Raw genomic sequence first — 15,198 nt, 5'->3', positions numbered from 1 at the left:
GACACATTTTGTGTTGAATAAGTATTATTTTGAGTTGGGCAACTTTAGACACATGTGCCATCTTGGACAAGAACTAAGTTTGACATCATTTGGATTAGGTTTGAAAAGGTCTAACACTTTTATTTTGAACATGTTTAAACTTACTGAGATTTGACTGCAGATCACAGCTTGTTTTCTTGTAGAAGTGTGTGATTTTTTTATATTAAAAAATACTCTCTTCTATTAGTGAGACCAGGACATGAGGGCTGAAATCAAACCCACAGGATCCGGTGCTTGATATGTCTGGAGCATGTGTGCGAAACACCAGGTCATGTGGCTCCAACACGTTTTCACACTATCAATGGTCAATAATTTCATCAACTTGTTTCACATTCAGCAACAAAAAAAAAAAAAAAAAAAAAAAAACACTGAACACTGATGCAAGTAGCTCTTTACTTGTGTAGACAGTTTGCATGACAATGTTTCAGAATGCAAAAAAATATTCTATCTGTTTTCATTTATTTTATTTATTTTTTGGTCTATTTAATGAAAGTGAATGGTGACTAAAGCTAACATTCTGCCTAAACATCTTTTGTGTTTCATGGAAAAAAGTGGAGAAATACCCCTTTAAGAAATTTCAGTTAATATGTTTTGAAATTGATTATTTCTGATGCATATAAGACATTTGGTAAGTGTTAAAGCTAAACAGTCTTTGGCTATGTTGAAAGTACTTTATGTATGTACTTGAAACCTTACAAATGGCAGCATTCATGATATCGATTCTCTTAAACATACTTAGTGTTGTTAGCTATTTAGGAAGTTTGGAATTTTTTACAAGCATTCAAAGATTTTTGGGGGGCAAAAGGTTACCCTGACTCAAAGAAAAAAACAAAAAATTATTAGACAATGACCAAAAGAATAATGACGTGAAGCAAACCCTCTCATTAGCTGCAGTTACATATAATTAATTGACAAGGAAAAACCATAACACCACAAAAACAGTAAATCAGTTAATTTGGTGTTTTTAGTGTCAAACAACCACTGGTTGTGAAAATGGCATTAAAACAATACTGTATTTAAAATTTGCCATTATTTTAGGGAACGCTTATATGTTGACTATAATAATATATGTTATGTTTATTCAACAGTCAGAATAACATAATTTGACGCTTTTCTTGATGTTGACCACATTGAATGAGACATGTTTTATCAAAAAAAGCAACCATGCTTAACCATGCTTTATTCTTTTTAATGCTGAATAACAAAAAAGTCCATAAATATATTAAAGAATTGATAAACAAAATAAATAAATATAATCATCAATGTCTTTAACAAACAGACTGTGTCAGAGTAAGTCCCCGGAGATCTTTGTTCAGACACTGGAGATGGTATGTACAGTGGAGGTCTACACAGTTCATGTCAGGTATCAGGGAGGAGTGTGGAATCGTTGCAGGGCTTGAGCTGTTAGCACGATGTGAAGGTCTTCCAGAAGAAGTTTTTGCAGGGGGCTTTGCGGTCACGCTGTGGCAGCTGTGATAACCGGTTGTAGACGGCCCTTTCATCCAGACGGGACTCAAGGGGCTCCTCCACCTCCAGCGGGGCTGGTGCTATCTCCCCAGCAAGCACGCTGTTATCTACTCCATCCAGCAACCCAGAAATCAGTTTTAGGATCAGCTCCTTACGCTCTTTACTTAACTCCTGATGAGAAATTGTGTTGAATATGATATATGATGTTTTAAGGTTTTAAAATGGATTTCAAATTAATATAAAAGTGATGGCCTATCTACTTAAGTAACTTCTAGAATACTACATTTAATGCTAATACTAATATTATGAAAATTAAAGAATGGTTTCTTAAGGATGTTGAACATAAAGTTGCATAAAAATACAAGAGATTTGCATGGTAAATCCATAAAATCTACAACTCAAACAAATGAAAATCTGAATCACTGAAAAAAAAAAAAAAAACACACAGACTGCTCATTGAACATCTCAGATATAGTGTAATATACTTGGCACCCACTCACCCTACTGTGTACTAGGTTCCTCTCCTCCACTGGAAGCACAGCTGCTGCTCTGACACTGTACAGCACCAGCAAAAGAGACACTAGGCTGGCCAAAAACTGCATACTGACAAAATGTGAGTGAGCAAAAGTTAAAGTGCACAAAGATCAGGCGAAAACCGGAGCAGAAACTTCAAAGACGATGTAGCTCCTGTTGCAGAGTAAAGCTGGAGGGATCTTGGTCTTTGAGAGCTTTAGGTGGCAGGGTCTTATATACTAGTCCCCTACTGACGCATTGGTTGGAGGATGAAGGGAAGGGGTTGGGGAGTGGGAGGCTTAGGGACTAACGAAAGCATTGAGTAGTTAACCCCCTAACAAACCAGAGACGCTGGTGCGGAGGACTGCGCCACCATGCTCACGTCATAGCTCTAAAAATGGTCCTAATTTACAATGGAGGCAAGGAAAAAAAAAAAAAACGTCACTCACGATGAATCTACCAAAAGCGCAAAGTGATTCTGAAAAGTTCTGTGGGCCTCTCATTTTTAATGCTAATTATAATTTACATCTATGTAGAGCAAAATGGTGTGCAGGCAATGAACCATATTGATGAAGTACGGCAGGTGCACATACACTGTAATTATGTGAAGTTCTCTCTCAGTGGTTTTGTGATATCAATACAGTGTTTAGCAAGGAAATCACACTAACCCGTTTTGTTGCATTCAGTGATTTATATGGCACTCTTCTCTCATTTCAGCCTGTAATTCACCAGAACTACAACTCCTCCTCTTTCAGATTGCCATCGAACTGTCTGGCACCCGGAACAGCTGAGAAAACTGTCTTTATGTTTTTTCAAGGAGAAAGAAAAAGGATGTTTTGATTCACACATAGAAGGTAACAGCAGTGTGAATAACAAGAAATAAGTATTTTATCAAAATTCAACTGCAATCTAAAAATCTTCAAAATAAATATACTTTTAATCTTAAATACAATATAACATTTATTAAAACATAACCTTAAACCTAAATCTAATCTTATATAAAAGCATACCATGCAATATAAAAATAAACATCAGAATTAAAGGGAAAAGATTATGGGTAAGTCAAAACTACTGCAATAAGTTTAATAAAAACATAATCTAAAGCAATCTTATATAAAATAACATCTTAAATAAGGTATACATTTTAAATAAGAAAATAATATCTTGAAAGAAACATATTAAAGAAAAGAAAATAATACAACAGCAGTAGTCAATACTACTACAGCAGTAAATCTTATGAAAACATAAGATAATGCAATACTACTACCAATTATTTAAAGACCACATTTGTATGGTAACTGCATGGATAGTGTGCTCTGAAAGTATAGATTTTCCTACAATAGTTGTCATAGCTGTTTGTGTATAACAATACACAGAGAAAGTTTGCTGAGCATTAAATGGAGGCATATATTTGAATTATTTGAATAATGGAAGGGAAATGAATGTGCACATAAGAAGCCAAAAAAGAAGTTGTTTTTAAGGGTTCAGTGTTTTTAATATTTTAGCTGAAATGTATGTTCAGATAGCATAATATCTCAACTGTAATGCAGCATGCATGCTTAAGTAGCCCATGTGTGTTCCACAGTGTGTGTTTAATTAAACCAGAAGGAGAAATATCCTGTAATCAGTGGGGTAAAGTGAAAAATGAAATTTGTGATTTGGTCAGTGGCTCTTGGGCCCCTGTTCTCATTCTAGTCAGCTTCCTGGCACCCACACAGGATACACACACCCCTGTGTCTGAATTCACTTAGCTAGGAGACCTAATACTCGAGCTTTAGCACATTTTTCACAGTAGAAAGATATGGGCAGACTTCGGGGCCCGGGGCTCTTTAAAGATTAACAGTGTGTTGAGATGAGCTGCCCCGAGCTGAATTAAGATAAAGTGCGTTTGAAGAATTCATGCCAATTGACCACTGCCAAACAAATATAGCGTTCACTTGCCAACCAACTTCAAACATGTCTGGCGTCAGAGGAATCCATCAATCTTTCATTCTCCTGTTGTGTCAGCAGTTTTGATGACTTCATAATTCTCATTTTAAAGGCAAATTAGGATTGCTTAAGTTAATGATCTGCTAAACTTTTCTGATAGCACTTTACATTACAGTAATCATGTACATATGTTGTGCAAATATGTACCACTACACAGTTTACAGTAAGTGAAAATAGCACACCTTACCTTAATTTGGTCATTTCATTCTTTATTAATTTGCACTTGGAATATCATAAAAAAAAAAAAAAAAAAAATGTATTAATTGGCGTGTGTTTTATAAGTATAATACATTTTTATTTCATTTTTGTACTAGTGAAGCAGTTATGCCTATATTCTAATAAACTACATTTGATGGTTTTGCATTTTCAGATTTATACATTTTAATAAATTGATAATCTTAAGCTTGCTTACGTGGTTAAAAGGGAATCTTCATAAAAACTATTTGTGGTCCATTCTCGTAAAGTGGAAAGTATTAATATAAAACATAAAATCCAGAGTCAACCCTAATATAACAAGACTGATACTTTCAATCGATTATTAAAAGTTGATTGTACATCGTCAAAATGTAGATAAAGAAATCGAAAGGGTCATTTCTAGGAATGTTATTTACGCCAGAAACAATACAGATATACTCTATGCTAGAACAAATATTTCATATTTACCTGGAAAAGGATTTGAAGTCTGACAATTTAATGCCAATTTTGTTACAAGCGTCTTGTGCATTCAACTGATGGCGCGATGTTTGTGGGTTGAACTTACTGACAAATGAAGCCATCTGGTGGTCACATCTGCACAATCACGCATTCGTAATGGAGATAAAGCATTTATTTTAACAGAATTTAAAGACTTTTGATGGGTAATTAACAAAACATGATTACATACTATTATTTCAAAAGAATTTATGAAATTCACATAATGAAATGTACATCGTGAACACAAATGATAAAAGGGCAGATAAACCCTTTCATACAGTAAAACTTGACAAGAGTACAAAATAGTATGGCCTATGCAACTAGACTTAAAAGATATATGATCATAATCAGCAAACACACCGTTATCATTTTATCTTGACGTACAGCTAATATTCCTATTCAATCCATAACCAGGTTCAATATTAAGACAGTATCTTGAGACTTCCAGTATCCTTAAAAGACATTTCATTTCAAGTTAAAAGGCGACCCCGTTCCACCCACAGTTTCCACTGACAATAAGCATACATTTGCAACAGACACATGATAGCACATCTCTCAAAAAGCTACATACCAAACACCTACAGTTGAAGTCAGAAGTTTACATACACTTAGGCTGAAGTCATTAAAACTCATTTTTTTAACCACTCCACAGATTTAATATTAGCAAACAATAGTTTTGGCAAGTCGTTTAGGACATCTACTTTGTGCATGACACAAGTACATTTTCCAACAATTGTTTAAAGACAGATTGTTTCACTTTTAATTGACTATATCACAATTCCAGTGGGTCAGAATTTTACATCCACTCAGTTAACTGTGCATTTAAGCAACTTGGAAAAATTCCAGAAAATGATGCAAGCCTTTAGACAATTAGCTTCTAATAGGAGGTGTACTGAACTGGAGGTGTACCTGTAGATGTATTTTAAGGCCTACCTTCAAACTCAGTGCTTCTTTTCTTGACATCATGGGAATATCAAAAGAAATCAGCCAAGACTTAAGAAAAAAAAAGAAGAAAAAAAATTGTGGACCTCCACAAGTCTGGTTCGCCATGGAAGCAATTTCCAAATGCCTGAAGGTACAACCTTCATCTGTACAAACAATAGTATGCAAGTATAAACACCATGGGACCACGGAGCCATCATACCGCTCAGGAAGGAGACGAATTCTGTCTCCTAGAGATGAACGTAGTTTGGTGCAAAAAGTGCAAATCAATCCCAGAACAACAGCAAAAGGACCTTGTGAAGATGCTGGAGGAAACAGATGGACAAGTATCTATAGCCACAGTAAAATGAGTGCTATATCGACATAACCTGAAAGACTGCTCAGCAAGGAAGAAGCCACTGCTCCAAAACTGCCATTAAAAAGCCAGACTACAGTTTGCAAGTGCACATGGGGACAAAGATCTTACTTTTTGGAGAAATGTCCTCTGGTCTAATGAAACAAAAATTGAACTGTTTGGCCATAATGACCATTGTTATGTTTGGAGGAAAAAGGGTGAGGCTTGCAAGCCAAAGAACACCATCCCAACCGTGAAGCATGGGGGTGGCAGCATCTGCTTTGCTGCAGGAGGGACTGGTGCACTTCACAAAATAGATGGCATCATGAGGAAACTTGTGTGGATATATTGAAGCAACATCTCAAGACATCAGCAAGGAAGTTAAAGCTCGGTCGCAAATGGGTCTTCCAAATGGACAATGACCCCAAGCATTCCTCCAAAGTTGTGGCAAAATGGTTTAAGGACAACAAAGTCAAGGTACTGGAGTGGCCATCACAAAGCCCTGACCTCAATCCGATAGGAAATTTGTGGGCAGAACTGAACATGTGTGTGCGAGCAAGGATTGTCTACAAACCTGACTCAGTTGCACCAGTTCTGTCAGGAGGAATGGGCCAATATTCCAGCAACTTATTGTGAGAAGCTTGTGGAAAGCTACTAAAAATGTTTGACCCAAGTTAAAGAATTTAAAGGCAATACTACCAAATACTGACAAAGTGTATGTAAAATTCTGACCCACTGGGAATGTGATGAAAGAAATAAAAGCTGAAATAAATAATTCTCTCTACTATTACTCTGACATTTCACATTCTTAAAATAAAGTAGTGATCCTAACCGACCTAACACAGGTAATGTTTTCTATGATTAAATGTCAGGAATTGTGGAAAAACTCAGTTTAAATGTATTTGGCTAAGGTGTATGTAAACTTCTGACTTCAACTGTATTTGCTCTATACAAACCACGTCAAGCAAACATGATTCACGTAACCAGAGTTACATAACTATTCATGAGAGCAAGATCACAAGTCATCTGCAGAGACCCCAATGCCACCTTTATAAAACATAAAGCATTCATGTTTTGAATCATTTTTAACAACTGCAGGAAATGACTTCCAGTTTAAGAGGGAGAGCCAGCTTAAAAATATCAGTATTCTATTTTGTTGAAAACTGCTGACAAACTGACCCATAATATGCAATCTTTACACTGCATGTTAACAAAATATGTACAATTACCTGAACGTCTTTGAAAGGGTTACAAAAGAGACATGCTGATGCTCTGGTTCTGTTGATTCCCACCAGTAGAAATGCAAAAACTTATGAGATTTCCCTTCCATTAGATTATTATGTAAAATATGCTTATTAAATGGAGTATTGCCAAGCTAGAACTGTTAAAACATAAATAGACTGAGGAATCTGTCACAATGCATGCACTGATTGTCTTTCTGTATACTTCTGACAGTTTGATGTGGGCAGTGGTATTGTATAAGGAAACAAACCAACTCATAAGACGTGAAGTACTGATGGGACCAGATATAAATACAGAGAATTTCCCACAGAAGGCATTTCCACTTGAAACAGATCATTGACCAATCAGTCAGAAAAAAAAAAAAAAAAAGAGGCTGGAGAGTGATCCAGAGTGGGAGGTACTGCAGCTGAGGTGAGGGTTTTGTTCTGCTTTCACAGAAGGCAGCATGACACAAAATGGCATCCAAGAAGCCATTTATGCTTCACTAAGTACCTGAGTAAATGGCAGAACATAGACTTTTGTTAGAAATGGTGGAGAAAAGGGTGTCAGAGCACAACAAATAGAAAATACTGGACTGCCTCTCACCTTTCTGGCAAACTCTGGGAGAATAAATGCAGCACGGTGGATTTCTGGATTGTAATATTTTAGGTCCATGCTCTCAATCTCGTCTCTTGTTAGTTCTCGTACTGGTTCACGGAAATTTGTTTTCTATTAAAAATAAAATCAGTGTTAAAATATTAAAAAGGAATATTCCAGGTTCAACACAATTTAAGCTCAATCGGCAGCATTTGCAGCATATGTTGATAACCACAAAAATAAATTGACTCATTCATCCTTTTCTTTAAAAAAACAAAAAAGCAAAAATGGAGGTTACAGTGAGGCACTTACAATGGAAGTGAATGGGGCCAATTTTTGGAAGGTTTAAAAGGCAGAAATGTGAAGCTAATAATTTTATAAAAGCACTTACATTAATTCTTCTGTTAAAACTTGTGTTATTTGAGCTGTAAAATTGTTTAAATCGTTGTTTTTGTGAGATACAGAGTTTACGGTGTTACGTTGTCTTGGCAACAAAGTTGTAAAATGTGATATAGCTTTACACAGAAAAGGTTCGAAAGTGATTTTAACACACATATCGTTTATGTCTTGTAGCTATACTTTTGAAACAGTGAGTATAGATTGGCCCCATTCACTTAAGTACCTCACTGTAACCCAGATTTTTGCTTTTTTTTTTTTTTTTTTTTTTTAAGGGGCAACACTAATTAAATTTTTGTGGTAATCCACATTATGCCAGAAATGCTGCAACTAACGATTATTTTGATAATCAATTAATCTAACGATTATTAGAACGATTATTCGACTATTCTGTGATTATTGCAACGATTAATCATTAGCTCTTAACTGATTATTCAGCTTGTGCCCTGAGTTAAAAGGTTGTATTAAAAGTGCTTACTAACAATAAAGAGGACAAAATCATCTTTTAAAAATACCTCTAAATGACATTCACTGAATTAAAAGGAAAACATTTTTTTATTAAGTTTAATTTAGTAAAGAAATTCACTGCAAAAAATCCTATTGTTATCAAGTGTTTTTGTTTTGTTTTCCATTTAAAATGGTCTAAAAATCCTTAAAACAAGATACATTTACTTCAGAAGCAACATATAAAATATTTAAACTTGCTTTAAGTATATACGTTTTTATTTTTTTCACTTGGTTATACTTCTGCGAGTGCAGTAAAGACAAAATATACTTATATTCAAGATCTATTCCCTAAAAGCAAGTCTAAATATCTTAAATGCTGCTTCTCAAGTGAATTTCTTTTTTAAAGGATTTTTAGATATTTTAAAATATTTGTATTTTTAATATTATATTCAACATTCTCAGATAAAAAAAATTTCTATAGCTGCTAAAGAAAATGTACGTTGTTTTAAAGGAGTTTTAGATATTTATATCAGAAAACAAGCCAAAACAAAAACAAATCAATAACGTGTTTTGTTGCAGTGTGTAATGTGTCAAAGACTAGCCTCTCTCACCTTTCTGTTCACTTCAATCCATCTTTAACTCACAAAAAAACAAACTCTCTCATATTAATAAAGCTGTGTATTGCCAATTTTCTTCACGATAAGAAATGCACAGTAACATATATTATGATACAATAAGTCACGAGCCATCATGTTATAATCTAGCTGCAGCAAGTGTGCGCCTGAGGGATGAGTGTCCCTATGACAGTGTGTGACTCAGCCGGGTGCAGTTTCAATCTCTTACCCTTAGATCAGGACATTCGCGCAACTCATAGAAGAGGTGCTGACCGCACAGAGAAATGCCAGTTTCAGAGTTTGTAGTTATTTACATCACCAGCTTCAGCAAGAGCTCCAGCTCCGCTTATTCCACAACGAGAGTGCTTCTGTATTTACTTAATTTTGTATTTTTGCATTATAATTCCCTCATACTTTGCGATCTACATCACCTGAAGCTGTGAAAGTTTCGAGTGCATCTGGACTGTGAGCTATGTAATTCTTCCTCTTCTCAGTCAGGCACGAACTGCAGTGCTGCTCTCACATGTCATCATTAGAGTTTAATGTGATCTCGTTACGTTAAATGAGATCAAACGACTATTCGACAACTAAAATTTTTGTCAATTGTTTTTACTGTCAAAATTGTCAATAACGTTGACTAATCGTTTCAGTCTGTCCATTGAGCTTAACTTGTATTAAACCCGAAATATTCCTTTAAGGGAATTGTATATTACTCAAACAAATGGATCAGCATTGCTAGGTAATAAAAGGATAGCTTACTGGATTTTTACTGCAAAGCATGAAGCCAATTTGGCCACTTGGGTATGTTGGAATGGTGCAGTAGGCATAATCTACTACAGGAAAGAGCGTCTTACAGAAGGTTCGCATCTCCTTGATTAGTTCCAAATGCAACCACTGACACTCTCCTGGAAAATTCCAAATGAAAATTGTGTTTGCATAATCTTCATTCAGTAATTGTTGTGCATTTTAGGGATGCGCGAGACTAGCTGACTAGTCGAATAAACGGTTCTGATGCTGTTAGTCGACACTGGAATTACTAGTCGGTTAATATTTCCCCCCATTAAACTGATCATAATTTTTACACATTTACGTTTGGCTTTATATTTTTACAGAGGCTGCACTTAAATTACTGTCATATTAAGTTTACATATTTTAAATAGAATAATACAAATATTATTAAAAAAAAAGAGGATATCTGGAGCAGATAAAAAGTTTCACTTCACCTCAGGCTGTGTGTGCTTCCCTCTCTTTCTCACTTGCAATGCAAGCAGGAAAATGTCCTCTCGCTACACAAGCAAACTCAGCGAAGTAGTTATGAAATCACTTCGGCAGTGCGGGAATCGGATTTCCAAACGTTTTAAAGTCCCTATTGATGTTTTCACATTTCAGTCTTCTTTAATTTTTCCACTGAGCGGGCTTTTTCAAGCGCAGGATAGCAGCCTAAGGTGAGTCAAGTTCCGTCTTTCACTGAACCATGTCGACGTGTTAATTTTGCTCATCAAAAAATTTATGCTTTTGAGTAAGTAATCTAGAAAATGACTGTTTTAGGCTAGGAATGCCATTTTTTTAATCTGCTGATTAAGAAGGCTATTTTCAACGAGGTGCCGACTGCTTAATGGGTTAAACTACCTTTTCTTCTGTGTGCACGTCATGTTCAGAATACTTTAGGTTTATTGTAGGCTACATCACAGGCCTATTTTTTCTATCCTATAGCTACTTTTATTTATTTTTTTTATATGTAACTTATTGGTTAATGTCCTTTACCGAACAGCTGTCATATTAGATCAATGTCTAATGCAAGACTGCACGTTGTCAAATACGTGCAACTTTTCAGTGCATTTTTTTCTCTCTCGTAGATGTGGCTTAGCCTACCTGTTAATTATTTTTAACAATGGCCTGACTGTTCTAATATGTTAAGTAACTTTTACTTGGGTTAGAGAAATTAGGGTTGCTCTATTGGTCCTGCACTATTCTTTCAATTGTTTTCAATAAATATGCCTGTTAAATATTTGCTAATGTTGATTCAGTGAATGCGTGTCATGTTCTTTATTTAATGTACAATGATCATAATTCAAGGCGAACACGTCACAGATACACGCCCCTTTTCAGTGGAATTTAGAGTCGGATTTGGAAAAGATTAAATATTTTAAATGGGTCACATAAACATATTTTTTGACTGTTTTCTGAAGGTTGATTTGTTTTAGACTAGTCGACTTCAACATTTTCGTTTAAACGTCAGTGAAATTAGTCGTTCCGCACATCCCTAGTGCATTTCTTTATAACATTTTTAGTTGTGATATTTAGCAATTATAATAACCTTGACAACATAGAATTCCTCCCTCGTGCAGTGCAGTTTTCATTAACTGATAGTAAGACTCTTTGAACAAGCTTTCGGCAGGACCTGTGGTAGGTAAAAAATAAATCAAGTCACAAATGAACATCACGTTTCTCTGAGTGTCAATGGCTAAATCATTATTTACCAATGCAAGAAGAAACTTAGAGCTGCGTACCGACAGGGTCTGAAGAGTCTGTGATGATGACATCAAAGGCATCCTGATTCTGTTTCATGAATTCAAATCCATCACCTACATTCAGAGTGAGCTTGGGGCTAAAGAATCCTTTCGCCATTCCAAGGAGGTACTTCTTGGATACATTTATAACATCCTGGAAGGAAATATAAATCCACTTTGAAATATCAAAATGTAAAAAAAAGGAATGAAATAATTCTGATAAAATTTTAAGATATGTGCAACACAGTTTCTTGCAGGGTGTGTTTGATTTCCTTTAGTTTTAGTCTCAGACAGCACGGCCACAAAACACCTACAGTCCATTCACTGACGGTTTTGTTACAGGCACCTAAAGGGATAGTTCATAAAAAAATCTCTCATCATTTACTCACCCTCATGCCATCCCAGATGTGTATGACTTTCTTCTGCAGAACACTAAAAGATTTTTAGAAGAATATCTCAGCTCTGTAGGTCCATACAGTGCAAGTGAATGCTGACCAGAACATTGAAGCCCCATAAAGAACATAAAGGCAGCATAAAAGTAATCCATATGACCGCAGTGGTTAAATCCATGTCTTCTGAAGCAATCCATTCGGTTTAGGGTGAGAACGGGCCAAAATATAACTCCTTTTTCACTATAAATTTTGACATCAGCAGTCTCCTTGGCAATCATGTTTTCAAGCTTGATTACACTTTCTAGTGCCATCTAACGCTTTTAAAACCCTGATTGTGCCTAAGGACTGCAATGGCAAGATGTTCAGAAGAAAAGGAGTTTCATTTTTGTTTGTTCTCACCCAAAACTGATTGGATCACTTCAGAAGACATGGATTAAACCATTTGAGTCATATGGATTACTTCTGAGCTGCCTTTATGTGCTTTTTGGAGCTTCAAAGTTTTGGTCACCATTCACTTGAATTGTGTGGACATACAGAGCTGAGATTTTCTTCTAAAAATCTTCATTTGTTTTCTGCAGAAGGAGGAAAGTCATACACATTTGGGATGGCCTGAGGGTGAGTAAATGATGAGAGAATTTGCTTTTTTGGGTGAACTATTCCTTTAATAGGACGTACACTAAACATCCACAAGCTTAACCGTATGTTCTCCTTGGTTATTATCGGTCTATTATATTGGTATCTTTGATTTCAGATTTACAAGCCCCTTAATGTTGTGTAAAAAACAAAAACACACTAATTGGTTCCTTGACATGTCGGTCAACAAGTTTGTTCTTTTACAAGTGAGCGGTTCTTGGCAAGAATAAGCTGCAAAGTGAACCAGACTTTATGCTGATAGTCAAAAGTCTGTTTCAGTAAGACTAGATTTCTTTGAATATAAGAACATTCATTTCATAGATAAGGTCTTCTCAGCGTTTAACAGTGGGGGAAAAACAAATATGTTCAGGTTTAACGTGACACAAACCTCATCAATCTCACACTGGACAACCGACTCAACCAACGGATGCTTTACAACTTCCCTCAGAACACCACCATCTCCTCCACCAATAATGAGAACCTGATGTGAGGAAATAAAAAGTAAATTAACTAAGTTAGAAGTAAATAAACTTGCAGGAAGTTGCAGGTCATTTAATTTTAGCAGAAAAAGAAGAGATGGATTCATTCAAGCAGAATCTAAACAGCCAAACGTTATCAGTTCTTCCTAATCACATTCAAGCCATGTATAGAAAAACAATTATTATAACTCTGGTACCTTCTTGGGGCAAGGGTGGCAGCAGAGAGGTAGATTTGCAATCATTTCCTGATAAGAAAATTCATCCCGTTCTGTGCACTGGATAACTCCATCCAAAACCAGCACATTTCCATATGTTTTACTGTATGAAGACAAGCATTGACATCAATTGATCATTCCATATACAGAAGAAGGGAAAAAGAAGCACTGTTGCTTAGTGTAACATATATTTACCCCAAAGTATTCCAAAGGGGTCAAAAGGAAAGATCAAAGAGTTACTTTGGGGTAAACTAGGCACTGCAACTAAAGAACGTGGCATTTAAAATGACAGATGACAGCTCGAGCCACTCATCACACTCACATCAGTATCAAATATCCTATTGGGTAAGAAGAAGCAGCATGTGCCACACCAAGCAGTTGATTCTATTGAGTTAAAAGCTAGAACAGACGATGTACAGTATATTCAGCTACCTCAAACCTCTGTATTTCTAACAGCATGAAGCATCTCAAGTGACAGTCTAGTGTTATGAACCAGCCAAGTATCCCACTACTACAGCAGGACACAGTGTGCTTCAACGACAGATAAAGGCCATGACGTGCTGTCAAATGAGATGCATTAATGAAATGTATCCTTTTCCTTAACTAAATGTACTACACAAGCAACATTTGTTAGCTGAACATTTATGTCATTAATTGCATATAATTAGTGCACTATTTTGTACCTTGTTTACACTTTGTACTTATGTCAGATTAAGTTCAATATATATATATATATATTGTACATGTGATAAAAATGGAAACCATAAACACAATGAAGCCTCATAATACTGCACTCTCAATGCCACGCCAGACCTATGTAGCAGGCTAGCTGTAGCCACCCACACAGCAAGACACCCTAAAGCCAACGTGCTATTTCAGTGGACACCTCAGAGACCAGAAAAATCTGAGCAATAACTGTTAACTATGACGACATTGACTATGAGCATTTTTTATGCACTAATAGAATATAAGGGAAGTTAGCAAACAAGCTAATTCAATCCACTTTCCGCCAAGGCTCACCTTTTAAAAACCATCACATCCTGGAACTTGGATTTTTTATGATACAACACTTCCTCCACTTGAAGACTCATCGCTTGACCAGGCCATAATGTGCACGTTTCGGTGAACCACCCGTCTTTGATGTTGTCCATTGCTGGGAGATCTAAAATAAAAGTACTGGTGCAATGAACCAGTCTGATCAAACTAGTTCAGCGAGTGCACACAGCAAGTTACTGGGTTTCTTGAACACCAAATGACACGTTGTGGGCGTTCTTTACAATGCAACCAAACGTAAGACACAAGAAGTGACCAATAGGAGTAGGCTGACGTCATACAAAGGCTTGCAGTCATACATGGCGCGTCTTTTTGAGGGGGCGGGGCGTCGAGGGCAGCGGGCTGTGCGAGCAAAGCTGGGTATGTGCTGGGGAGGATGAGCCCAGCCTACGGTAAAGTCGGGTCTTAGGGGCTGTTCACACCAAACGTTTTTTGTGTCTGTACGGGCTGTTTTTCCTATTGTTTTTCTATGTAAACATGCGCTAGACGGATGTCTTTGACCGCTTTTCAACGTCTCGCGCAAGAGCGCCGTGTTATTTCACACGCCGTGCAAAAGAACTTAAGCGTTAAAAACGTCTGTCGAGACACATGCGTCATACCTTTTTAGCGTAAAAACGTGTTTGGTCCTAACGGCATCTAATATCAGTTTGTGTGTTTGTGTGAG

The 15,198-nt window shown here is 36.3% G+C and overlaps 2 protein-coding genes across 3 annotated transcripts; both read right to left on the bottom strand.

Annotated features, from left to right (window-relative positions):
- Nucleotides 1–433: 433 nt before the first annotated feature.
- sst7 (somatostatin family member 7) lies at nucleotides 434–4,769 on the bottom strand. Of its 2 annotated transcripts, XM_051660370.1 has the most exons (4): nucleotides 4,672–4,769; nucleotides 2,688–2,819; nucleotides 2,007–2,109; nucleotides 434–1,677 (listed from the first exon to the last, which is right to left on the bottom strand). In XM_051660370.1, exons 2-4 carry the CDS (start codon nucleotides 2,699–2,701, stop codon nucleotides 1,444–1,446), a joined length of 351 nt encoding a protein of 116 aa, XP_051516330.1. In that variant the 5' UTR covers nucleotides 2,702–2,819; nucleotides 4,672–4,769; the 3' UTR covers nucleotides 434–1,443. The 2 variants fall into 2 exon arrangements, with proteins under 2 accessions (XP_051516330.1, XP_051516331.1); XM_051660371.1 differs by lacking the exon at nucleotides 4,672–4,769 and having other exon boundaries at nucleotides 2,007–2,422; nucleotides 2,688–3,086.
- A 122-nt stretch (nucleotides 4,770–4,891) lies between these two features.
- LOC127419176 (spermidine synthase-like) lies at nucleotides 4,892–14,733 on the bottom strand. Its single transcript, XM_051660359.1, has 8 exons — nucleotides 14,502–14,733; nucleotides 13,464–13,584; nucleotides 13,176–13,268; nucleotides 11,763–11,916; nucleotides 11,570–11,653; nucleotides 10,012–10,157; nucleotides 7,805–7,927; nucleotides 4,892–7,711 (listed from the first exon to the last, which is right to left on the bottom strand). Exons 1-8 carry the CDS (start codon nucleotides 14,630–14,632, stop codon nucleotides 7,694–7,696), a joined length of 870 nt encoding a protein of 289 aa, XP_051516319.1. The 5' UTR covers nucleotides 14,633–14,733; the 3' UTR covers nucleotides 4,892–7,693.
- Nucleotides 14,734–15,198: the final 465 nt, after the last annotated feature.

Source organism: Myxocyprinus asiaticus, chromosome 28, assembly GCF_019703515.2.
Source record: "Myxocyprinus asiaticus isolate MX2 ecotype Aquarium Trade chromosome 28, UBuf_Myxa_2, whole genome shotgun sequence".
NCBI classification, from domain to species: Eukaryota; Metazoa; Chordata; class Actinopteri; order Cypriniformes; family Catostomidae; genus Myxocyprinus; species Myxocyprinus asiaticus.
The sequence above is the reverse complement of the archived record's forward strand: the minus strand, read 5'-3'. Positions and strand labels throughout refer to the sequence as shown.

Bases quoted from the DNA above. Each gene is read 5' to 3' on its own strand.
- sst7 (XM_051660370.1), bottom strand. The intron at 1,678-2,006 runs GTGAGTGGGTGC...ATTTCTCATCAG, and splicing joins GGAACCTAGTACACAGTAGG to GAGTTAAGTAAAGAGCGTAA.
- LOC127419176 (XM_051660359.1), bottom strand. From the start codon at position 14,632: ATGGACAACATCAAAGACGGGTGGTTCACCGAAACGTGCACATTATGG. The intron at 13,585-14,501 runs GTGAGCCTTGGC...GTCTTCATACAG, and splicing joins GATGTGATGGTTTTTAAAAG to TAAAACATATGGAAATGTGC. The intron at 10,158-11,569 runs GTTATTATAATT...GGAATTTTCCAG, and splicing joins AGGAATTCTATGTTGTCAAG to GAGAGTGTCAGTGGTTGCAT.